Source organism: Equus asinus, chromosome 17 (assembly GCF_041296235.1).
Source record: "Equus asinus isolate D_3611 breed Donkey chromosome 17, EquAss-T2T_v2, whole genome shotgun sequence".
Taxonomy (NCBI): domain Eukaryota; kingdom Metazoa; phylum Chordata; class Mammalia; order Perissodactyla; family Equidae; genus Equus; species Equus asinus.
In genome coordinates, this window is record NC_091806.1 from 28,824,762 (window position 1) to 28,850,940 (window position 26,179).

General features: G+C 35.4%; 2 protein-coding genes and 1 pseudogene across 2 annotated transcripts; all 3 read right to left on the bottom strand.

The window, feature by feature from the left end:
* Nucleotides 1-2,671: 2,671 nt before the first annotated feature.
* On the bottom strand, nt 2,672-3,578 carry LOC106832567 (olfactory receptor 5M1-like; annotated as a pseudogene).
* Nucleotides 3,579-10,266: 6,688 nt separating this feature from the next.
* LOC139040613 (olfactory receptor 5M11-like) lies at nt 10,267-20,371 on the bottom strand. The gene is made up of 2 exons (XM_070487361.1): nt 20,337-20,371; nt 10,267-11,167 (listed from the first exon to the last, which is right to left on the bottom strand). Exons 1-2 carry the CDS (start codon nt 20,369-20,371, stop codon nt 10,267-10,269), a joined length of 936 nt encoding a protein of 311 aa, XP_070343462.1.
* Nucleotides 20,372-22,691: 2,320 nt separating this feature from the next.
* LOC139040614 (olfactory receptor 5M5-like) lies at nt 22,692-23,630 on the bottom strand. The gene has a single exon (XM_070487362.1). The coding sequence runs from the start codon at nt 23,628-23,630 to the stop codon at nt 22,692-22,694; it is 939 nt and encodes a 312-aa protein (XP_070343463.1).
* Nucleotides 23,631-26,179: the final 2,549 nt, after the last annotated feature.

Genomic DNA, 26,179 nt, shown 5'->3' on the forward strand with positions numbered 1-26,179 from the left:
ATATCATTCCATATTTTTCAAATAATTTACTATGGCTATGTATTGTGTGTAGGTAAATTTGATATTTTTATACTTGTGTATATACTTCATAAATTGAACTATTGTGTGCATAATTTCTAGGTTGAAAATAGTGGATAGCTAGAAGCATCTGATTTGCATTCTCCTAAGATAAATTCAAAAGGGAAAAATAATGAAGATGGAATTTCTCTGGTAGAAATTGAAATATTTAAAATCTACATTAATTATAAGAATTTGGCTTAAAATACATATATAGCTGGGCCAAAGAAAACAACAGAAATTGATGCATTTAGTGTACAATGAAGATGATATCACAAAGTAATGAAAAGTAAAGGGCTACTTAATAAGTAATAGAAGGAAATGGGTTGAATTGTGAGGGAAAACGTAATATACAGCACTACAACATACAACAAAATTGTATCTAGAATAACTCAAGATATCCCTATAGTATATGGACATGAAAAATCAATAACATAATATACATGCTTGTTTATTTAATTTTAATATGGACAAAAGCCACAAAACAAAACAAAAAGAGAGAATAATTTTCCGAATAAAAATGTAAATCTTCTTCATGTGAAGAATTATCAGAAACAACATGAACAGCAATCATCAAGCTTGTGTGTATCCTTCGTTAGATACATATTTCAATTCTTTTTCTGTTCAAATTAAAATAGAAACCTTTCCTAAGAATTTCAGTTGAGACAACAAAGAAGCAAATAATCTTAAATGATATTTCTTAATGTTTACAAAAGTACAGTGTAATGGTTACTTTCAAATGCTCTTTATCATAAGTGTAAATGGTTCATGCTTTCTGGAGAAAAATTTACTGTTAGAAAAATTTAGCAAGGGCTTTAAAAAATATTCAAAGCACTTAAGTCAGCAATTCCATGTTTAGGAATCTATCCCAGAGAAATGACCAGAATGATACGTACATAGAGATTTGAGTCAATCATAACAACGATAGGATACATCGATATGATGGAATGATGGTCTGCAAGATAAAGTAAGCAGAAAAAAATAAACCAAATGCAAAGAGTAACTCTCTTTTAATAGGAGATTGCAAGTAAATTTTACTTTTATTTCAAAATTGAAACTGTATTTAATTCCAAAAGTTAAAAATCTTTCAGTGTTTTTCAACTTGTTTTTCTACAATTGATAACGTAATATGTTTGTAATTAAATTCAAGTATGATTTAATTTCATGTATTATACTACATTAAAAATAACGTTCACTAAAAATTTTTTGTCTATATGAAAATACAAAGATTATACTCCCAAGTGAAAAATCAATGTTCATACTTGAATATGGCAAATGATTCCAATTTTGCTTTAGGAATTATAAGAATATAAATGTTTACCAATTTATTCAGGAAAAATATAACAAAATTCAAACAGAAGTTTCTGTTGGCTTAGGACATATCACTGATAAATGTTACTTATCAGAACTGTCTATATTTTTAGTTGTTTATAGTGAACATGTTGTATAGAATCAGCCTTACTCAATCACCTGAGACTTAAGAATGGAGTCTAATTTTCTAAAACTGCAGGTCATCTAAGCGACTTTCTGGAACATGATATGAATGCGTTAGAGTAAATATAGCAGTTGCTTTCATATGAACATTTATTGTTGTGTTAAATGTTAAAATCAAAGTGCTCAATGTTAGTTCACCAAACATTTAAGACAGTTTAAAGAAAGTTGACTAATAATGCATCAAGTAGTGTGGATGAATTATGTATCTCTTTGTATAACATTCTTTACTGATGATTTTCTCAACAGAACTTTTGAGAACTACCAGAACAGACTTCTCTGGAGAATAACGAATTGAGTGTTCTCCTCCAGAAAGATATGTAAGCACCTACTTATTGGTATACTGTTTCAGGGCATACTTGGGCCCCCAGAAGCCTCTTGATAGACTCTATTAACTCAATAAATTAGACCTAAGTCAGTGCTACTACATAAAAAATATATCTAGAATCCTTTATACTACACTGTGATTGAATTGGATCTATATTCCTGGAAACTCATAAGCAGACATTGAGGGTTTATTTTCAAAATTGAGGAGCATGACCAGTATTTACAAATGGACAAAAAATTTTCAGGATGTGTATGATTTGAGTTGGGGAAACATTTACAGAAAATTTAACCTATGTGTGATTTATATATTTAAAATTTCCCTAAGGCGATTCTAGCAATTAGTCAGGCACCAGAGCCATTGTTCTATACCACACAGTAAAGAAGAAATAATTTCATAAGTTAAAAAAAGTGTAAAAATAACTATCCTATTTTGAACCTCTCTTTGGCACTGTAGACCATATAATTCAGAAAAGATGGATTTCCAGTGTTCCTGTTAGAATTAAATGCAATGTTTACCCTCAAGTAAGTAAAGATATTAAAGTATCATATGGAATTATTGGATACTGCCCAATTTATTTTTAGAGGTTCTCTGCTAAAGAAAATATTTCTTGATTACAACATTTCAGTGTGTATTAAAACAAGCTGTCTTGAAGATATTAATTTTGAGGAGAATTTAGCTAATGTCATTGACAGCTCATGAAGATAAATAAATCATGACTACAGAGTAGTAGGTTTGTCCTGTGAAGGGAGTCACTTTGACATCACAGACACTTAGTAATTACAAATGAACAGATGCTTAAAATGCAATTTTATGAAAGAGATTTCCCTTAATCATTTACTGCATGACCTGGATCACGTCCTTGTTCCTTAGGCTGTAGATCCATGGGTTTAGCATCGGGCTCAAAAAAGCATAAAACACTGTAACTATTTTGGACTCCTCTACAGACTTCTCAGATGGTGACTGTTGTCAGATGGGAACCACAAGTAGAAAAGTCTTTGTTTCTGCCTTCAGCTGAATGGATTCTCAGGATGGATGCAATGATGAAAACATAGGACAGACGAATGATGAAGAGGGAGCTTAAGAGAGTAAAGCCAGCAACTATAAACATTGCCATGTTTTTGACATAAGTGTCAGAGCAGGCCGACATTAAAAGAGAAGGGTCAGTACAGTAGAAACGATTGATTTCAAGGGAGCCACAGAAAGATAAGTGAAAAGTCAGCAGTGTCTGAGAGAGTCCATTGAGGAAACCAAAAGTGTAAGGGACTGTGACTAGACACACACAAATGTTCTTGGACATTCTGGTACTGCAATGTAAAGGGCTGCAAATGGTTACATAGCGATCCAATGCCATCGAAGCAAGGATATAAAACTCAGTGATAACCAAGGCAATGAAGAGAAGACACTGCGTGAAGCATCCAGCATAAGAGATGGTCTTCTGGTCTGAGAGGAAATTGTACAGCATGTTTGGAGTAATGTTGGAGGAATAACAAATGTCTACAAAGAAGAGGTGGCTAAGGAAGAAATACATGGGAGTTTGGAGGTGGGAATTAATCTTGATCAGCACAATCATGCACAGATTCCCTGCCAGCATGATTAGGTAGATCACCAGAAACACCACAAACAGGACTTTCTCTAGCATTGGATCATCTGTGAGTCCCAGGAGAATGAATTCCATCACTACAGTGTGGTTTTGAGAAGACATTTTCTTATCCCTTGAAAATTAAAAGTGACAAAGTAAGGAATTCTTTCCGTTCCAGATTCTGCTTTTATTATTTTATTCCAACGGTTTTATCACTTATACATTGATCTATTCATGTATGAGGAAATTGCTATTCTCCTATCAACAAACACATCAGGATGTCTATGTAAATATATTCACCCAATATCTCTGTTGTTTCTCTCTATATATATCTCTCAAATGTGCACACACACTCTCTCTCTCATATATTTATAACTATGTATTTATATATAATTTTATTTATATTAATTAATTTAAAGTATACAATAATATTGCATATTATATGTATACATATTCACACGTTTATACTGTCTTATTAGGAAGCTTCATATTTGATATTTTGTTCAAAAGTTTTGGGAAAAAAAGCCAAAACAGTGCAAGTCTCATATGAAAAGCAGCAAGTCGTCAGCATCATTCAAATGGACAAGTGAAGGAAGTTGGGTTTCTAGGGTCCCTTCAGCTGTGATATCCTATTGTTTCAGGTATAAAATAAAAGATAAATGTTCTGTACAGTATTTTCACTGGAAACCCATAGTAGCCTGACTTAATTTCATAAAGAGGTCATTGGATTAGTGAAATTTAGCTCTTAATATATGGCTCAGAAGGTACAGAATGAAAAATTGTTCTCTCTGGTTTGTAAATTTCCCCACTCATTTTTTCATGCAAACTTCAAAGTTCAATATTTTTCCATTCTAGGGCTACAGCAGTGAACAAATTCCCCATCCTCATGGAGCACGTATGGTAGGAGGAGGAACGGATACTAAACACATAGGTAAAGATGTATAATATAATGTCAGTTAGAAGCAAGTATTAGGAAGAAAGTAAAGCTAGGATGCTTTAGAGGCAATTTTCCCCAACATTTAGGGCATACTAATCTACACACAAAAGAACAAAACATATTTTTGTGAAGAAATGTAGAAAATGACCTACCTGTAAAAGCTGACTTACCATACTTTATAAAAACACAGTGGGGGGCTCGCCTGGTGGGGCAGTGGGTAAGTTCACACATTCTGTTTCTGCGGCTTGGGGTTTGCTGGTTTGGATCCCTGGTGTGGACCTACACACAGCTTGTCAAGCCATGCTGTGGCAGGCGTCCCACATATAAAGTAGAGGAAGATGGGCACGGATGTTAGCTCAGGGCCAGTCTTCCTCAGCAAAAAGAGGAGGATTGGAAGCAGATGTTAGCTCAGGGCTAATCTTCCTCAAAAAAATGAATAAATAAAAACACAGTGGGAAGATTTATAATGTGTTTAAGTATATTCTCTGGAGTATTTTTTAAATAATTCTAAAAAAAAACCAATTAAATACTCCTTGCTCCTCAGGGGCATAAACTTAATTTGATGCTTTGGGAACTAGATTCTCCTTTGAGGCCAATGTCCCTACCTAACTTCTCTATAAACAGCTTGGTACTGTTTATGAGATCTTCAGCACATATAAAGAATTTAACCATCAGTTTTAACACCATGGAAGGAGGAAAATATGTGTATATAAGTTTTATAATTTTAATATAGTAAAGAGCAATTGAAATTCCAATCAGAAAGCTTACATTTTTCTCTATAACCACTGAAATGAAGTCATCTAATGAAAGTGAGGAGTAAGAAGGTACAATAGATGAGAGATTTGAGGAGCAGAAAGACTAGGAAAGCCATAGACTAGGAAAAATGATGCTCACATTCCATAATTCTGACAAGGACTTGTATTCAGAATACATGAAGATTCTCAACAATAAACTGGTCAAAATATAACCATCCTAACTAAAAAAAAAAGTATAAGAGGTGAACAGAAAGTTCATAAAATAAGTGAATAGTCAATAACCACATGAAAAGAATGTCAACATCTATAATTGTCAAGAAAATGGAAATTATAACTACAACAAAGATAATGCTTTATATTCACATTAATGGTGATAATTGCAAAGATTAACAAGAAAAATATAGATAATGACAATGTGAAGTAATTGTAACTTTCATAATATATCACTTGATGGGGTATAAAATAATTCAACTACTTTGGAAAACTGGTTGTTCCTTATAAAATTTCTTATAAAGTTAAGAGCCTTATAAAACTATGGCACAGCAAGTATTACATATTTATCCAAGAGAAAAGAAGACCTACATCCATAAAGAAACTCAAATATCTATCAGCAGATGCATATATAAACAAATTGTGATAGACCCAGATAATGGAATACGAGTCAGTGATAAAATTGAACAAACTACTAACACAACTTAAATGAATCTCAAAAACATCATATACAGAGAGCGAGATTAACTTCCTGAAGGGCAGAGTGATGATCTCCCCAAACCAGTTCCTCCATAAAAGCAACAAGAACACTGGCAAAAGTTGTCACAATCAACTCTTGAGAACTCTGGATATTTACCAAAGGCTTGCAACAATTCTAGGAAAATTGATTCCATTTATTCAAGTAAAAAAGCCAGAATCTTGTTAAAGAGTGAGCTTTGTGGCATTTTTGTATGCCTTATTCCTACCTCTCCCTCCACCTACATAGTCCCCTTGAAAACTAGAATTATGATTGCATGGCTGTGCATATTAGTCAAAGTGTATTAGAATTTTTACATTTTATTGTAAGTAAATTTTCTTTATAAATTTGGATTAAAGGTAAGTTTTACTTTCCTCAGAGTCAACTTGATCAAATTATTCACTAGATGTTTGATAATAAGGTGCTAATAAAAAATGACAACAGAGGTACGATATCAGGCCTCTTCCCATACTTAAATTAAAGCAGGTCAAAAGCAAAGCATTGGAACCTAATTCTTCAAACCGTTTCTTCACCTAGAAAATTTTTAACAATTACATCAATGGTGGAATCCAGACAGAAACCTGATTAATCTCTTCTCCTTTTTTTGTTTCCACTATCAAGGAAGCTTGGACAAAAAAAAAAAAAAAAAAAAGATGAAGAAGAAAATGAATGCTCAAAGCAGCAGAAGGAGGAGAAGTAGTTGGATGAAGAGATTTAAGTAGTAAATAGGAGTGGACAAGGGAATACTTGCAAGTTTTCTCAGTGAGTCTTCATGAGTCTGTTCTTGGTGAATATTACATGCACGGTGCCATGGCCTATGAACGGTACGTGGAAATCTGCAATCCCTTGCATTGCAACAGCAAAATGTCCAGGCCACATTGCATCTGCCTGGTCTCTTTCCTCTACTTCTGAGGTTCTACAGTGGGCACAATGCAGGTAATATTGACCTCTCACTTGTCCTTTTATGGACCCAACACCAACAATCATTTCTACTGTTCTTGCCTATCTCTCTAAATGTTGACAATTTATGACACTTTCATGAAGCAAACTGCCCTCTTTGTGTCTACAAAGATTCAACTCAAAAGTTCCCTACTTATCATTCTCATCTGCTACATTTTCATTTACATCACACTTATGAAGACATATTGCAGTGAATGGCAATACAAAGACTTCACCTGTAGCCCCCCCGATGGCCTTCATTGTGTTTTGTGCTGCATGTAAATGAGACCAGCAAATGAGCAGACTGTTGAACAAGGAAAATTGTGCACATGTTTTGTATTTTTGTGAGTTCCACCCTGAATCCATTTATCTACAGCCTGGGGAACAACGATGTGAAACAGGCTTTGAGAAGAGTGTTTATGAGAAACCTTAGTTCAATGGAAAAAAGTTCTATTTTGACAGTCTCCCAATGATAAAAAACATAAAAGCCTCATAAACAATAAAAAGTATCCCTTGTTGGTGTTACATGAATGCAATTCTTTGGGATAACAATATTTTTTTACATATGTGCGTAACTAGGGATTAATTGAGAGTCTAATGAAAAAAATGAATGGAAAAGCTGTGTGGAAATGATGGTTGATAGGAAATACAACAGAAGATAGCTGTTTATCATTATGCAATGTCATGTTTTTAGTCCTACTCAAGAACTCATTTCCACTTGATTAATTAGAAGATGTTCTTCCTTTCACTTCCTAGGTCATCAATATTGAGCATTGCTTAGCTACTCTTACCAGCAAAGTGAAGTGCTTTAAAATATATTTCCTCAATATGAAAATGATTTACTTTAATTCAATATATTACACAGTTTCCTTTAATGAAAAAGAAACTCACATCTCTAATTTCAAAGATTTTCTCACTGCACATTGGTGTATATTTTATTCTACTTCTCTTGACTATAAAAGCATATGTGCTCTTTTTTCAAGAAAGAACTTAATACTTTACATGTTTTAATTACTCTATGACTTGTTTCATTAGCTTCCTTTAATCAAAACATTATCTCTTCTTAATAGAGAATACTCACTTCTGGTTTAGTATACTCTTGTTACAGAAGAGTTTTATATCATTTTCCCTACTACATAATTAATGATTGTTATATACTTTTACATATTACCTTTCAGTTCTTGTCTGCCCACAAACAATTTTACATAACAGCTCCTCAAGTATGCATGAATATTAGGTTTTAGTGTTTTAAAACTGAATAGTATTATAAGAATATTCCAAATTGGTTAACACTCTTTGAAATTGGCTTCTTTTTAATTGCACAATATAACTTAATGTTGATATTTTAGTATTTCGCTTCCTTTTAATAGTCAGTTTTTACTTTTATCTTTCTTTGGGAAGGAACAAAAAGACTAATACTGTGGGGCTGGCCCCGTGGCCGAGTGGTTAAGTTCGCGCGCTCCGCTGCAGGCAGCCCAGTGTTTCGTTGGTTCGAATCCTGGGCGCGGACATGGCACTGCTCATCAGACCACGCTGAGGCAGCGTCCCACATGCCACAACTAGAAGAACCCACAACGAAGAATATACAACTGTGTACCGGGGGTCTTTGGGGAGAAAAAGGAAATAATAAAATCTTTAAAAAAAAAAATGACTAATACTGTATGATATCACTTTTATGTGGACTCTAAAAAGCTGAACTTGATGAATCAGATTATAGAATGATGATAGGTAGGGGCTAGGAAAATGGGGAAATGTTCATCAAAGGGTATAAACTTCCAATTATAATATGAATAATTTCTGCAGGTCTAATTTACCACATGGTGATTATAGTTAAAATACTTTTGTGCTCTAACAAGTGATAAGCGAGTGGATCTTAAATAAGTTGGCGACTTCTAAGAGAATGAAAAACTGTTATTATGTGAGATGATAGATTTGTTAACTAACGTTATTGTGATAATCATTTCACAATATATAGATGTATGAAATCATCATGTTGTACACCTTAAAGCTACACAATCCTATATGTCAATTATATCTCAATGAACCTTGAAAAAAACTAGTCAATATAATTTCAAGGTTAAAATCATAAGTCTGTGTTCTCTTACAATAAAAATAAACTACAAATACGTAACAGTGAAATAAGTTTTTAAAGGTCAAATATAAGGTAATGAAGGACTCTCTGCTAAACAACCCAGAAGTTAAGAAGTCATTAGGAAAATAGAAAAACATTGCAGACTGAATGAGAAAAAATAGAAAAATTAGTGGCTTTCAGCTTAAGCAGTGTTTTGGTGAAATGTATAAACATATATGAGAAAATAAATAATACTGAAATCATTAATCCAAATATTCATTTGAAAATGAGAAGACAAGGGGCCGGCCCCATGGTGCAGTGGTTAAGATTGCTCATTCTACTTCGACAGCCCAGGGTTCACCAGTTTGGATCCTGGGTGCTGACATGGCACCGCTTGGTAAGCCATGCTGTGGTAGGCATCCCACATATAAGGTAGAGGAAGATGGGCACACATGTTAGCTCAGGGCCAGTCTTCCTCAGCAAAAAGAGGAGGATTGGCAGGAGATGTTAGCTCAGGGCTAATCTTCCTCAAATAAATAAATAAATAAATAAATAAATAAATAAATAAAATGAGAAGACAAGATAAAAGATAATTCCAAGTAAATTCTAAATTTTGGAGAACAGAAAGCATTCATTCTTTTCCTAGACCTGAGTTTGTGGATCGAGGCTTGCAAGTCATAGGTAAGAAGTAGATCCCCATAGCTCAGAGGCCACAAACTGGACCCACAAACTAAGTCTAGGAAAAGAAAGATCATTCTATTCCTCTCTCTTCCTGTTCTCATATTGACCAGTATACGTGGACATTCACAAGAAACAGGAAACCACTCTCATGACCCATAGTTTCTAGCTTTACTTAGTAAGTCAAAAGAGAAGTACAGAAGGGCATTTCTTAAAAAGTTCTATCCCCTAAAGATAGATAGTAAGAAGAATGGAATAAATTCAAGGAACTGAGGTGAGAGCATGTTTATTCTGTTTACCATTATAAACAAGAGCACACTGGGGTTCCAGGGCATATGCGTTGGGAATTTTCACTTAGAGCAGTGCTCCTCAAAATCTAATGTGTTCACAAATCACCTAGAATTTGGTTAAAACAGAGACTTGAATATAGTAGATGTGAAGTGCAGAACGTGGTTCTACATTTCTAACAACCTCCAAGGTAACACTTTTCCTGCCAGTCCATGGATCACACATTGAGTAACAAGGGCCTAGACTAATAAATTCAGTTCATTTCTTCCCAGACTCAAGATTTTCAGCTGAGATATTTGAGACATATCCAGAGAGAACACCGAAACTCATCATGAAAATGCAAAGACATCTGAGCTAAAGATTTACAATTAGGATTTTTTGGAAATTGGAGGCGGTGCCATCTTATCGACCATATTTCATCTGAGGACATTCTTCAAGGCCTGCTTTACATCTCTGTTCCACAGACTGTAGATGAACGGCTTAAGCACTGGGCTTACAAAAGTGTAGAAGACAGCTATTATTTTGGATTCCTCAATAGTCTTATATGTTGGTGATCTTACATACATGCAGAAGAGTGTTCCATAAAATAGTGTAACAGCCAATATGTGGGAACGACAGGTAGAGAATGCCTTGTGCCTTCCATCTGCTGATTTGATTCGGAGGACAGCAGCAAAAATGAAGGCATAAGATACCAGGATGATGGTGAGGGAGTTGGAGAGGTTGAAGCCAGCTGATATGAGCATGGCATGCTCTTTGAAATAAGTATCAGAGCAAGAAAGCTTGATGAGTGGCAGGTCAGCACAATAGAAGTGGTTGATGACATTGGATCTGCAGAAGGTCAAGCGGAAGGTCAGGATGGCCTGGAACAGCCCATCTGAGAAGCCATAGACATAAGGAAATGTGGCCCAGCAGATGCAGACACGCCGGGACATTTTCACACTATAGCACAGAGGGTTGCATATGGCCACGTAGCGGTCATAGACCATTGCTGACAGCATGTAAAACTCAGTGAGGAGAAGTGCGATGAAAATATAACACTGTATAAAGCAGCCAGCAAAGGTGATGGTCTTCTTCTCTGATAAGAAATTAGTCAACATCTGTGGTGTTGCATTTGAGATGTAGCACAAGTCTACAAAGGCTAAATTAGCGAGGAAGAAGTACATGGGCGTGTAAAGAGGAGAGTCCTGTCTGATTAACACCATCGTCCTCAGGTTGCCTAAGAGGGTGACAAGGTACACAACCAGAAACAGCACAAAGAAGGGAGCCTGGAGTTCCGGACTATCCGTGAGCCCCAGGAGAATGAATTCTGTTACTGTACTGTCATTTTTTTTTTTTTAAAGATTTTATTTTTTCCTTTTTCTCCCCAAAGCCCCCCGGTACACAGTTGTATATTCTTCGTTGTGGGTCCTTCTAGTTGTGGTATGTGGGATGCTGCCTCAGCGTGGCTTGACGAGCAGTGCCATGTCCGCGCCCAGGATTCGAACCAACGAAACACTGGGCCGCCTGCAGCGGAGCGCGCAAACTTAACCACTCGGCCACGGGGCCAGCCCCATGTACTGTCATTTTTGATGGACATTTTCTGAGAGCCTGTGCCTGCACTTGAAATAAATGAAAATAAAGCAGACATGAAGGTACAAATAACATTACTGACTATTGAAATGATTTTTCTCCCTCGTCATTCAGATGAAAACTATCATAACCCCAACTTTGTACCTTTACTAAGCCATTACATTGAATTGTGTTTATACATCTGTCTCTATGCCTACAGTTTTACCTCTAGCTGTACCTATACATAACCATACTTATACCTATTACCATATCCATATATACAACTATGGCACATATTCTCTTTTGCCTCTCAACTCTACTCAGTCTGTAATGCCTAGTTTAAAGGCCAGTTCTTTGTGAAACATCTCACTTCACTCCCATCATTCATGAGGTTGAATTAATCCCTTTCTGCTTTTTGCTTTAGTGCACTCTATAAACCTCTAATTTATTCACAAGCACATTACATCACCATAGTGAATCTACTTTCTACTCATATGTTAGTTCTTCAGCGTCAGGCACAAAGTCCAGTTCATCATTATCTTGTGACTTCTAAGCATATATTTATATATTGATTTTAAAAAAGAAAAGAAAAAGCGTAAGCATGAAAGATTAATTACTTGCAATGTTTTACTCATATCTGTGTCTCCACAGAGCTTTTCATGACATAATATCCTTAGGAGAATTAGTGCTTTGGAACTTCAGTGTACAAAGCAGTTGCTTGGGAAGCTTGTTAATCAAGAAAATTCACAGATCGTTTGTTTCAGAAAGTTTTATGTGGGATTCTGGGAACTTCATATTCAACAAGTACCCAGAAAATTTCAATGCAGATGTTCCCAGAATCACACTTTAAAAAGGCACAGTCACAGTAGTCCCATAAACATGTCAAATAAATGAACAAATGCATATTAAATCAAATAAAATCTTACACAGTTTTTGAGGACGATCTATGGCAATGATGTAATGTGTTGATAAAGAAAAGAAATAAATTTTGCATAGTCTGTATTTGTTATTAATCACAACTTGTGTCTATTAGAGCTATTCCAATCCCTATGGCTTTTCATCCCCTTCATTTCAGAGCTAGAGCTGAATCCCCTCTTCTTTGTCTTGAGATGCTTTTATTTTTTTCTCTCACACTTCACATTCTCTCACACTTCATTTTCTTTAAAACCTCCACAATTCTTGTCTCATTTCAATAATGTGTCACTAGAACTTACTTTAGTATAAATTTTAGAAAGACAGTGACAAACACTCTTGACACCTATATCTTCTTTGCCCAGAACTGTAAGTTCTTAATGAATAATGGTTGAATACACACTAATAATAGCTATTGATGACATACAATGATCTCTAACTGTGAATCACCACTTTTTCCCATTTGTAAGTAGGATTAACAATATTAGTACTGCCCCCCTCTCAAGTCAGGCTGACATAAAACTAGATATTCATAAACAAGTGTTTACTGATGCTCAGTGTATCATGTGATTAGGCACTACTGATGCAGAAAGGAACAAAACCTTCAAACCCCCTGCCTTTCTGGCATTCACATTGTAGTGGACAGATTCAGCTAGTAATGTAAGCAGGTAAATGGTATTTCAAATGGCACTATTATAGAGAAAAATAAAGAAGATGGAGTTTGGAGGAAAGGGTGTTCAAATTTTAAATAGTAACATCAAGGAAGAACTCACGAAGAGGTGAATTTTTAGCAACAAATTGAAGGAGGATGAGAACAAGCAATAAGCCTGTTTTAAGAAGGATGCTCTAGGAAGTATAAAGATCAGATGCAGAGATGTCATATGTGATCTTTCTGTGGAAGTGGTAATGATACACGTGTGTAAAGAGTTCATGCAGAGAAGTGCAGAAAATCCAACTGAGATATTCCCTAAAATATGAATGTTTCACTTGATTGAAAGTCTGTTTCATCTCTACCTAAGACTTTCCTTCCAAGAATATCAGTGTCCTTCCCTGGAGAAGAGGAGTCAGGGGTTAGGTGCAGTCCTTTCAAGAAGTGTGTAGCAGGAAGTACTCCGCAACCAGGATATTTATTTATATGACAGCAGCAAAGTGACTTAGGACATATTTTCATGTTCTTCTACACCTCGAAAACCCCACGGAGAGAATTGGTAATGCTTACCACAACTGAGAAAAATGGAATGAAAAATCTTAGGATTTGGCAATTTCAGATCTACAAAAACAGGGCAAGAAATTCGACTTCAGGGTTTCATTTGCAGAAGGACTCATTTGTTGCATGTCACTAACAACTACCTCTGCTTTCTGAAATGGTCGTGATGCAAAAGCTCAGTAACCTGTGTGAGATCCATCAAAACCCAACTGAAGTAGAACATTGGTACTGGTAACAGCAGAGTCAAAAAGGAATGAAAATTTTGTGTTTACAGAGAAAGAAAACCGTAGCCAATCTGACTGTCTGAGTCCGGCCAGAGAAAAAGGTGAACATCTTCTGAACAAGACGCTTGTGAGTTTATTAGTTCACAAGCAGAGAGAGCCTCTACCTCCTGGAGAAAGAACTCACAGTGGAGTAGCTCAAGGATGGTAAAAAGCCACAAATTGTGAAACCTGCAACTAGGAGAACTATGTAATACGCAGAGTCTAGGACAAATAAAAATGTAAGTGATCCTTGTTCAAAAATTGTTAAGAATTTCAAGACTCTGACACCAGAGCATTAAACCAACCTAGAGGGAGTTCTGAAAACAGAGCCCTGCCAACTGCATAAGTTGCATGTCCATGAAGCCAGCTTTTCCTGGAACACAGAGGGTATCAGAGCTGACAGTTGGGATATGAAAGGAGAAGCATAGTGTCTTAACCCCTGCTAAAGTAAAGAATAGAAGGAGAAGAAGGAAGCAGGGGAGGGTGATGTGGAGGGAGAGGAGCAGGGAAGAAGAAGTAGGAGGAGGAGGAGGAATATAGGAGAAGGGGAGAAAGAAGAAGAGGAAGAAGGAAAAGAGAAAGAAGCCTCAAAGCAAGGATTTAGCCCTGGTGAGATCCTCTAGATGGTAACCCAGCTCCACAGGCTAGTTTTTTTGTTGTTGTTGGCCATTCAATTACAAGTGAATGAGAAAAGACTTTGTTTAAGACAAAAAGCAAGTAGAGCTATGGAAAAACTTTAACCTTAATTCACTGTAAGAATGGTCCTTAAACATTGTTTTTTAATCTTTTACATGAATCCCTTGAAAACTCTAATGAAACTATGGATCTTCAACTAAGATAAAAGCACATACTCAAAATTTTATCCCCCCTTGAAAAAAAATATATTAAGGGTCTCATAGATAAGCTGGCTCTAACTATACGATCTCTTGTTTTGGGGTAAGCTCTGTCCTGTTGCTGAAAATGTCCTTACATTTGTGTGCAGTGACCAGAATGTTTTCCTTTTTAGTTCTTTTGCACGAGTGACAGGTCTATAACATATTGCACAGGAAGATCGACTGAAATTGCAATAAGCCTATTGTCAAGAAAATTAGTTGTGGTTCAAGCTTTGCTAGAGAAAACAGAAAGGATTGCCTCAAAGTATTTTGAAGAAACAGGGTGCACTAATGCTAAAATTATCCTAGAGGTCTACAGAGGAAAATATGATTTTGTCCATTTATGCATGTGAAGGTGAAGATAAGGGATATGTTTGAAATGAGCAGTATAAGCATAATAACTCGTCACTTTTTAAGAACCAACCCTCCAGGTGACTTAAAATCTTGGGAAATAGAAGTGCCTTATTTAATTGGAAATAAGGAGATGCAGAAAAAAAACCCGACTGAAATATGTTTTCATGTTGTCCTTAGGGACATAAAGAGCTCTATGCCATTGAGAACTACAGATAAAGACAAGCTGACTACTTCTTATCTGTTTTCAGGGTGACTTTCTCTTTGCAGTAGGGAGAGTAAATGGGACTACCTCTGTCTCCTCACTGCCCTCTCCTCCTTCTCCCTACAACGGTAACTTAGGAATTTTCCAACAGATAATTAAGAGGAGGAGAGCCTTGAAATTAAATTTATAAGGTGCTTAGAGGCAGGCATCAGAAAACAATATCAATTCATGAGAGCATCTGCAAGGAAGGAAAGTGTGCACAACTGGAGTTCCACAGTGAGAGATGAGTCTAAAGCCCAGCAGAGTGTCTTGTGTGAACTTGACATTTGCAGCCTGAAGTGAGATCAACCCTAGTTATAGGTATACACTAATGCCTAACTCATCAGCAGGTAAGTCCATATGATCAGATGCACATGCAGAGGGGAGCACTAAGCTATTCATTGAGCTTTTTCTCTGTGTTTAAGGAAAAATTCTATCAAGCAAAGGTTCTGGATGGGTCTGGAACCTATACTCAGCTCCATAGCCAACTTACTCACGAGTGAACTTGGATAACATCTAGCCTTGTTGCAGCTTTTTCAAAATAAATAAATCAAATTAGATTATGTAGGGTCTGCTCTAACATACTGAATATCAAGGAGTCAATACTTTAGTATCTAGAAAGTCAGAACTTTATGAATCTAATTCCACTTAGTAACCTGTTCTGATTCTGGCTCCACCGATTATGAATTCAATCATAGTGGCAAATTATTTAACCTGTCCTACCTTAATTTTACCAGCTGTAGAAGGGGAAATGCAATTGTCCTGAGGAATAAAATAGCTAATTCAAAGCTTAGAAAAATGTTTTGTGTAAAGTAGGGATGCTATGTGTGCTGCAAGAAATAGAGTTAAGACTTTTCAGAGCTGACCTCACTAAGTCTCTGCCAACAACCACTGAGAGAAGGGCATGTTCTCTTTCAGAGATAAAACTCTAGATTCCTGAGCACCATTGATTTGCAAAGTCAGAGACAATATGATTTTTAAGGATGGAAAATCCTTATAATTTGTAAATGTCACTTTGAGACTTTAATAAAATCTCTTCTTGACTAAAAATAAAGAAAGTAAAAACACAAAGACTTACTTATGATTCTGATAAGCACCTGTTTTCCTAACCTCTGATTAAGGAAGCTTCTTGATGTCTCTCTAAGCTGTAAAATGTACTCATATTTATACCAGGGTGTTGGCGGTAGGGACCTACTCTAACAGAAAGTCTCAGAAGGATTTGAGAGTAGCAGTGATGAGTGTTACATCACAAATCACCACTCTTGGGTTTAATTGGAACTCTCTAGGGTCAGAAAGCTAATCATATGCCTGTCATATTTTCCAAAATTTCAAATTTATTGTTTGTCCTAAAATCTCTGTGGAAGGCACACAAAGATGTTCTTCTTGAGATTTTCATGAGGGTCTGATTTTTATGTTTTCTTTTTCTTTTCTACTGAAACTGTCTCCTCTCCTTAAATGCAGAGTTCTTAGCAATGTCCTCTCTGATGAACATTGATGTCTCAAGCAGGGTCAGCCATGAACAAGAGTGGGAAACAGACAGGGCTGTTGGCAAATACCTTTGTAAGCACTTCCTACCTAAGGACAACTTTCACATAAGTAATTTAATTGATTCCTCAAAGTAACCCTCAGAGGTTGGCACTCCATCCTGACCTTTCAGCTAAAGAAATAGAGGCCCAATAAAAGAATAGGGATGGACTAACCCATCCAGTGTCAGGAAGCTGTTCTGTGGCTGGGTAGGATTTGAATTCCTGTCTTATACACTTTTTTCAATTGTAGGTAGCTGCCATTTCTCAATCTAAAGTCACAGTTTGTCCTTACTTCCCTCATCATTTTTTAAATATTTCCTTAGCTTCCCTCCAGTCAGTGCCTTACTTATTCTCAACAGATTCAAGTTGGTCCTGGCACTAGGAACAGTTCAAAATGAAGTCTTCTCACAAGATGCTTTCTCTACCTCCACAGAACTGGGTTCGACCTCCAACCTCCATGCTCTCTTGTCACTCTGCCCCATCATTGTCTAACCTAGTCTGTTTTAATTACCTACTAATATTTCTATTTCCACCATTAGACTACAAACCCTTATGGGTAAAGACTGTGATCAACTGTCACGGGCCCTGGGAGATATTAGTCAATCAACAAATACTTGCTGAATAATTTATGGAGTGTGCAATGTGTGCCTAATACTCTGAATATACAACAAATGTTGGTTATTCTCTCCCAGGTGATATTGCGCTTTATGGAGCACATTTCCTTATCTTTAAAAAATGAAACTCTGTAGGGAGATGAAATGGGATGAGTGGCTAATTTCTTTAAGAAACCACAGGAAAGAAAAGAGAATGTGGGGTAATCTTTATGGGTAACAAGAATCAAATACTTAAGATGTGCCAAGAATTAGCTTAGCACTTTATAAACATTATCTCAGCTAATCCCCAGAAAACGCATGGGTCATACTATTTTTATCTTCATTTTACAGATGGGAAAGAAGCAAAGGGAGGTTAGGTAACTTTCCCTGGTGTATACAACTAATAAGTTTTAAAGATGGGCTTCAAACAGGCCAATTGACAATCCTTGAAATTACATTGTTGATAGTTCAGCAAAGAAATACGAAAGCTCACACAATACTAAACATTCTCCAGGTATAGTGACATTCATTCACTCACTCACTCATTCATTCATTCATCTATTAAGTTAAAAAATGTTCAGAGAAAACCTTCTATTTGGCACTGTATTGTTAATGTAGAAATCATAACAGAAAGTCAAAAGATGGTTTGTGTCCCTGACAAGTTTATGCTTTACTGTGGGAGGGTGAAGGACACACACTTAAAGTTTCACAATCAGGTTTTAAATTATCTATAAGCTCATGAAGATCATGTTAGAAAGTGATAGAAGGTGGAGTTTGCACCCAAATAATCGTAATGCAAAGGGCATAGTGATAGTTTGTTAACTCAATAGATATTTACTGAGAACCGTCTCTATTCTAGGTTTTGGGATAAATCCTGGCTTTAAAATCGTGAGCAATAGCAGACACAGACCTTGTCCTCATGGACCAGACATTTGGGGAACGATGCAACCATGAATCAATCACACATATAATTTTAAATTATCATTATAAAATATCCTTTAAATTAAAGGTACGTGAGACTGTGAGAACATACACAAAGAGGGTATGACTTACAAAGATCAGCCAAGGAGGCCGTGAAAGTGGAAAAGGGTAAATACAACTTAATCCCCACAAAGAAAAAACTGAAACTGAAAATTTCAAAACTTAAAAAAAAGAAAATATTTTCCTTACAGAGAAATAAAAAATCTAGTAGTACCATCATCTGTACAACAAAACTAACAGGAGCCAGAGTATGAAATATTTTCCAAGCACTGAAAGGAAAACTGCCTATCTAGATTCATACCCAAATGAATTCTTCTTTGACAATTAAAATTAAAACAAGACATTTCCATACAAATAAAAGCAGAGAGCATTTATCTCCCATAAACTCTCAGGGAAAAAAGCTAATTAATGGTATATATCACACAAAGGAAAACTAAATCCAGAAGAGTAGGATGCAAACAGAACAGTGAGAAAGTCATTGAAAAAAGCAGCTAAATTTAAAGGAACGTTGATAATAAACAAAAAAGTAATATAATTATAATGTAATCATATATAAAATATAAACTATATTTCAACAGTCTATTATAAAACAAGAATTTATTATCAATGATTTATTTTATACTTCCACACAATAGCATGTAAGATAGAAGCCAAAGGTAACTGGAATTAAAATATTCTATGTTCCTTTTATTATTCAAAAAAAATACACTTACTGAGTAATAAAGACTTAGTTAAGTATATGTATCAAAATTTAATGGAATTTACTAAAAACAGAAAATAGAATGTATATTAATCAAACAAGAAGTAGAAAAAAAGAGGAACTTAGAAAACACAACTTAATCCATGGTAAGAAAATGGGGGAAAAGCACAGGGAAAATTTTTTAAAAGCACAAAATAAGCTGTTAGAAAATATTAATAAGTCTCAATATTCACAATAAAATAAGAAAGTCAGTAATTAGAAGGACTCAAGGCCTGAAAGTCAAAGGACAGAAATACACATAGTAGGCATCAACTAAACAAAAAGGTTGAAAAATAGTGCTAAACATATATGAATATCAGGGAGAAATAGACTTTCAGATTTTCATCATCAAAGATGGGATAGAAATTATAAAATGATAAAAGGAATAATACTAATTCATTACTTGACATGCTCTAATAATACAGCCTCAACATTTAAAGGAAAAATTTACAAAAAGAAATAGACAAATCCACAAACATCTCTCTGAGTTTTTATATGAAACAATCAAACATTTGTAGGAATACTGAAGATCTGAAAAAAAAAATCAACCAGATTGACCTAATAGGACCTGCTCTGCTCTGCTCTCAATTCTTGAGAATTTTCTGCCACCATTGTCTTCCATAATTTGCATGTTCCAAGAAGAAAAAACAACGGTAAGAAGTCGGGTGCCATGACATGGATGGGTGTGTAAATTACCCAACAAGAAATGTACTGCCTTTAATGGCTAAAGAGTAAAATAAAATGACTGCCTTGGCTCTTTTCCTTGTGAACTCTTAAATTAGGTCATGGCAGCTTCCACTGTGGGTATTGGCCCAGGTGAGTAGGAAAGATATAATGATTAAGGCATGCAGAACTGATGACACCTTGAAAATATGATAAGCCATAACTAAAGAATATTTGTGATGTTAAATACCAAAATAAGAGGGTAGATACAAGACTAAATATAGTCTATAAATTACCTTTTTTTCTTTCTCATTCTCTTAACCACCACTACTGGATCAATGAAGTTGGTTTCATGCCCCTTCTGAGGAAATGATGGACATGGACTCTGAAGAGGCTATAGGTATTTGTATACATTTTAATGCCAGCTCTGGTGGTCTAGTGGTTAAGATTTGATATTCCAACCTCCAGTCTCCTCTCTTTGTCAGGGAACAACACCACCCACATGTCTGTTGTCAGACTGTGGTAGCTGTACGTTGCTTTGATGCTGAAAGCTACGCCACTAGTATTTCAAATACCAGCAGGGTCACCCATGGTGGACAGGTTTCAGCAGAGCTTCCGCCATGTCCTTCTTCTTAGTCTGTCTTAGTCTAAGACAGACTAGGAAGAAGGACATGGCCACTGACTTCTGAAAAAATCAGCTTGAAAACCCTGTGAATAGCAGTGGAGCTGTTTGTGATATAGTGTTGGAAGGAGAGAGGATGGTGCAAAAAGACCAGGCTAAGTTCTACTCTGCCGTACCCAGGGAGACTAGGAGTCAGAATTGACTTGACAGCACTGACAACAATGAATACATTTTAATGGTATATTCTGTCAGAGGTCCTTTAAGAAAATAATGTTTCAATTTTTCAGATAAGGGGCAGTAAAGGCAATTTTTGTAAAAATAGTTTGTATTGATGAAGGATTGACAGATTGGTCCTAGAATAAAGAATCTAGAAACAGATTGATACATATGAAATCTTGATATAAGACAGAGTTTACACTAAAACTTTAGTTTTCAGAAATGTATGGAGTATTAGAAAAATGGAGATTTTTTTCATTAAAAAATAGGATTAGAGTCTGTTTTGCAACATTTAATACACCAGGCAAAATAAAGATTTACATGTGCAAAACCAAAACTGTAAAACATTGAAAGAGAAGATAAGTGAATATCCTAATAACAGGAAAGAATTATTTAGACAAGACATACAAAGCACAACCATAAAGAGATTAATAAATTTGAACTATGTTAAAGTGAAAAACTTCTGCTTCACCAAATATATCATGCACAGAAATGAAATACAAGCTACAAACAGGTTGAAGATATTTGCGTTTCATATATCATTAAAAAATTATTACTTCGTTCAGATACACAAGAAGCTATTACAAATGCAGGAAATAAAGAAAATAACTTGCTGAAAAGTAGGCAAAGAATATGGACATACAACTGAACAAAAGAGAAATCTTCAATTAGCATCAAAGCATTTAAAAACACTTCACTTGTAGTGATGATTCTAAAACTTAAACAAGGAGTGAGAAACCTTTTTGCACCCATCAGATTGGAAAACATTTTGAAGGTCTGACAACGTATTGTGTTGACAAAAATGTATAGTAAAAGGCACTCTCATACTGTGTTGACAAGTGTGTAAGTTGCTAGAGCAATTTGGCGACATCTACAAATTAAAGATGTTCATATTTTATGACCCAGACGTTACCATCTTAGGTCTATCCATGAGAGGAACTTCTGAACTGCTACACATCCCAAATTCCACAAGAAAATGTATTGCTGGATTTTCATATTATCAGGAACTGGAAAAATGTAATTGTTGATCTGTAGAAGAATGAATGTAAATATTGTGGTTTGTTTATACATTGCCATAGAATTATCAATCAAAAGTGCTGCTAAATGAACCAGAATGGATAAATCTAACAATATTTATTGAAAAGTGAATTGCAGAAGGATGCAAAAGTGATTTCATTTATATAGTTTTAAATCTTCATTTATAACTAAATCAATGTAATATTATATAAAAATAATATGCAATTCTGTTAATGCATAAAGACCCAGAAAAGTTAAAACTCTATGGAGTGATAAGAAACATTAATTCATATCAGAGTTTGCTGCAGGAAATTAGGAGAGAAAGAGAGACAAGGAGGATTCAATTTGAGAATATGTGAGTATCTGAAATATCTGGAACAGAAGTGGCATTGTGTGAAAACTTAACAATGGTTAGTTAAGCTTCCATAACTAGTCTTTATATTGTTTTCCATTTTTGGCTGTGTGTTGGAAATGGTTCATAATAAAAAATCAAGTGAAATCACAAAATCAGTTTTACAATGGGAATGAATATTAGTAAAAAAAAAAAAAAAAGAAAAAGAAGAAAACCCTTCTGAAGGAAATTTGGTATTTCCAGCTTAGAGCAATAATCTGAGATGCCCAAAGATCTTCATTGCTATATAATTTGTATAATTTGTATAGGAGAAAAGAAATAAAAACTCATCTGCTATAGTTGATGAGTTTCTGGAAAATAGTTTGGAATTTATTAAGCACTATAAAAATCTAACAAGTTATCATTGGCATAGAATCATTTGATAATTCTATCTTTTAGAACTTTGTACCTCTGTGAGTAATGTAGGTAATTTCCTCTGTTCTTTATTGATTTTATAGAGCAATAACAATGCCTTTTAGTCTTGTCTCTGAATTTCTATGTGGTATTTTCTTTTTGATTCTCTGAGATAACACTGTAAACTCTAGCAAATAATTTGACACATGCTTCTAAGTCCCACATGAGAATTACAAAAGATAAAAATTACTTAATGACAAAAAGTGATGGGTTAATTTAAAATGCTCATTAACTGGTCAGATAATATGGATATGTTATATATCTGTGACCAAAACGTCTATCTTATTTAGTAAAGAATTTCTTTCGGATCACTTTCCTCATTGCTCTTTTAACATCTTTGTTCCGAAGACTATAGATCAAAGGGTTTAGCAAAGGACTCACAAAGATATAAAAAATAGCTACAATTTTCCCTTGTCCTACAGAGGCCTTAGAAGGGGGCCTCAGATGCATGCAGAACAGTGTCCCATAAAAGATGGTGACAGCTGTCAGATGGGACCCACAGGTGGAGAAAGCCTTGTGCCTCCCCTCAGCAGAGTGGATACGAAGAATGGCCGTGAAAATGAAAATGTAAGAGATGAGGATGATGGTGAGAGAACAAGTCAGGTTGAAACCAGCTACCACAAACATTGCAGTTTCTTTGACATAAGTATCTGAACAGGCAAGAACTAAGAGAGGAGGGTCCGCACAGTAAAAGTGGTTGATTTCATTGGGTCCACAGAAGGAGAGACGAAGCATCAGGATGGTCTGTGCCAGACCATTTGCAAAGCCATAAATATAAGGAGTAGCAACGAGAGAGTGGCAAACAGATCTGGACATTTTGCTACCATACAACAAGGGTTTGCAGATGGCCATGTAGCGGTCATAAGCCATCACTGTGAGCATATAATATTCTGTGATCACCAGGGCAATAAAAAAGTGGAATTGCATACAGCAACCAATGAAAGAAATGGTTTTTCTCTTGGATAAGAAATTAACCAGCATCTGAGGAGTGACATTGCTCACGTAACAGAGATCTAGAAAGGAGAGGTGACCAAGGAAGAAGTACATTGGAGTGTGAAGTTTTGGGTCACTTCTGATTAACAAAATCATGCTCACGTTGCCAATTACTGTGATAAGGTAGATGACTAGAAAAATCACAAAAAGGACAGGCTGCAACTCTGCTCGATCAGTCAGTCCCAGGAGAATAAACTCAGTCACTGCTGAATAGTTTTTCTTTGACATTGTGTTTGCTGGCTTCAAATGAGGTCTAAAGTAAAGAAAATAAAAAATGTATTTGTCTTTTGTCGTTTCTGCATTACCCTCAACATGTCATCCGATTCCTCTTCCCCTTCGCTTAAACTTGTAAATACATGTTACATAAGTAAGCATGTGATTGATGTATTACATGTCTAAATCAATATAGAGGTCTTTTATATAAAAGCTGTCATATTTAAATGAATTTCTGCAAATCTTTTCTTGTTTGAAAAATCATTCTGTTACTGCAAGTATTTGTTGTTTTTGTTCAATTACAATTTCCTTAAACATTGTTTCTTTGAATTTGTAATCCTTTGTTTTTCAATATACCTGTTGATGTAGTATCCAAAGCATCAGTCATCGACACTTATCTGTTTTTCAGAGCTGAATGGACTTAGAGATGTGGAAATGATATATGGCATATATTCTTGTAAAACCAGGATCTAACTGTCCATTTAAACTCAATGTTATTTCCAAGCTGTTCCCTCTCCCTGAAAGTCTGTCCATTTTCCCCACTCCAGTCCACTTCAGGAGGCCATGATTTCCCCAAATTTTACTTAAATTTTAAGACTCAGCTCAAAGCTTCTCCTTTGTTTTGTATATTATTGCCAATCATTGAGATCAAAAATTGGTTCACGGAGCACAAAAGTAAGTGTTTTTGTTTAAAAACAGATGTATATAACGTACGTAAATAATATGTGTGTGTGTTGCTATACACATGCACATATATTGGTGGCATAAATATTCTTTGGGGAGTGGTAAAATAACGTATTAAAAGTCTCACTGGTCGGGGGCTAAATCATGAAGAAAAGATCGACAAAAATATCCTTACATCATAACAATTTTCTTGTAACTTTACCTTATTTTAACTCTTGCAAAAAGCAAGAGAAAAACTCTATTGCATGAATCAATTTAAGTATTTTAAAACAGTTACATGGTCATTTTGAAATAATAATCATGTTACCTATACATTGAGACGGCATGCAAGATATCATAAAGTGCATCTCCCAAAATTTGTGCAAGATAAAAGTGACCATGAAGACCATCATGGAAAAATCTACATTTTCTTTCAATAACATGCTTCCAGGTATGCCGATATTATTCTGACTCTTTTTGATAGCTGAAACAGCAAAGATGGACACAGGTTACTTTGTAAGGCACTTTGTGAATGTACCACTCCAGCATTCTTTCCCATTGCATTATTCCATTCTGCACATGAAGACTTTGGGCTTATTGACCAGGGTAATAAAATGTAAGGCAAGTCTCCTAAATCAATATATCATAAGAATTTTGTGGTTTTTCTTCTTTAAGTTCAAAGATCATAGTAATTTTCATACTAGAAAAACTCACTTTGGTGCTGTGATGGTACATTATTAAGTCTCTATATTTTAAACATTAATTAGGAGCCAAAATAATTATTAGCTCCATTCAAATCTTTACTGTGTGGAAATGAGCAATGCGAGCAATGAACATTCCAAATAGTTTAACTAAGTGCTTTATGGTAATAACCTTCCTTTAAAGAAACAGAACACAACATCCTACATGAGTTGAGCAAGGTGACTTCAGAGAGAAGTATTTGCAAGTGGACAGAAGTGGCTCAGGGGACACTTGAGGCTTTACACTCATGACATCCACCCTCACATGGAGGCTCTCTCATGTAGATGCTTGCTGCCACTACCCAGGTTTCCTCATGAAATGCATTTTGGATTAACTTTGAATAATTAATACAGGTTATAAATCTGAAAGTGGCCCATTCTCCATGAAGGGGCTCTAGACCATTATATGATACAATGCCTATAATTATAAAGAGTAACATTGTCAACTCGGAAGGAATCGGAGAGATTATTTAATACTATCCCCTTATTCTTCTTCATGAAACAAGAGAGAGCAAGCACGGTTAGCTCTTGAGAGTCAGCAAATTGTTACAGTTACTCGGGTCTGCAGTCAGAGTTTCTGCCTGGATAACCCATATCCTCTGATTCCTAGCTGTGGGGCTTGGGCAAGATTCATCTCCATTCTCCATTTACAAATGCTTATACTCTGAAAGACTAGTAAAATTTAATTCAAGACATTTACTACTCCATCAGAATATGTTTCAGCCCATAATTTTATTTTTTGATTAAAATACTTATTTGAGATATTTCGACAATACCTAATCTCACCTGTGAATGAAGGGTGATTTCCCAATGATAGCATGCATATGAAGAAGTGAAGAGTTTATAATGGAATTGTTATAAAGGGACCGAATCCCTAGGGTTTAATTATTTCCAGCAGAAAATCATTCAAAATATGAACAACCACTTTCTCTTTTACTCTTTTGTAAATCATAATCATATTGAGAACATGATTTTTACCCACTCCCCAATATCATCAGGGAATCAAATCTCCTGAGAATTATGAACCAGTGGGATTCATTATTTATTTTAATTTATGCCTTAATGTCTTAATACTTTTTGACATGGGGAAATATTAAGTTCTCTTATTTATGACATGTAAGATAGAATAATACATGGTTTAGGGAGAAAGTTTCTGTTTTT

What these genes read in the sequence shown, in the direction of transcription:
- LOC139040613 (XM_070487361.1), bottom strand. Translation starts at nt 20,371, where the DNA reads ATGGCGGAAGCTCTGCTGAAACCTGTCCACCATGG. An exon ending in CTGAAACCTGTCCACCATGG is followed by an intron (nt 11,168 to 20,336) that starts GTGACCCTGCTG and finishes AAAAAATGACAG; the next exon opens with TACAGTAACAGAATTCATTC.
- LOC139040614 (XM_070487362.1), bottom strand. Translation starts at nt 23,630, where the DNA reads ATGTCAAAGAAAAACTATTCAGCAGTGACTGAGTTTATTCTCCTGGGA.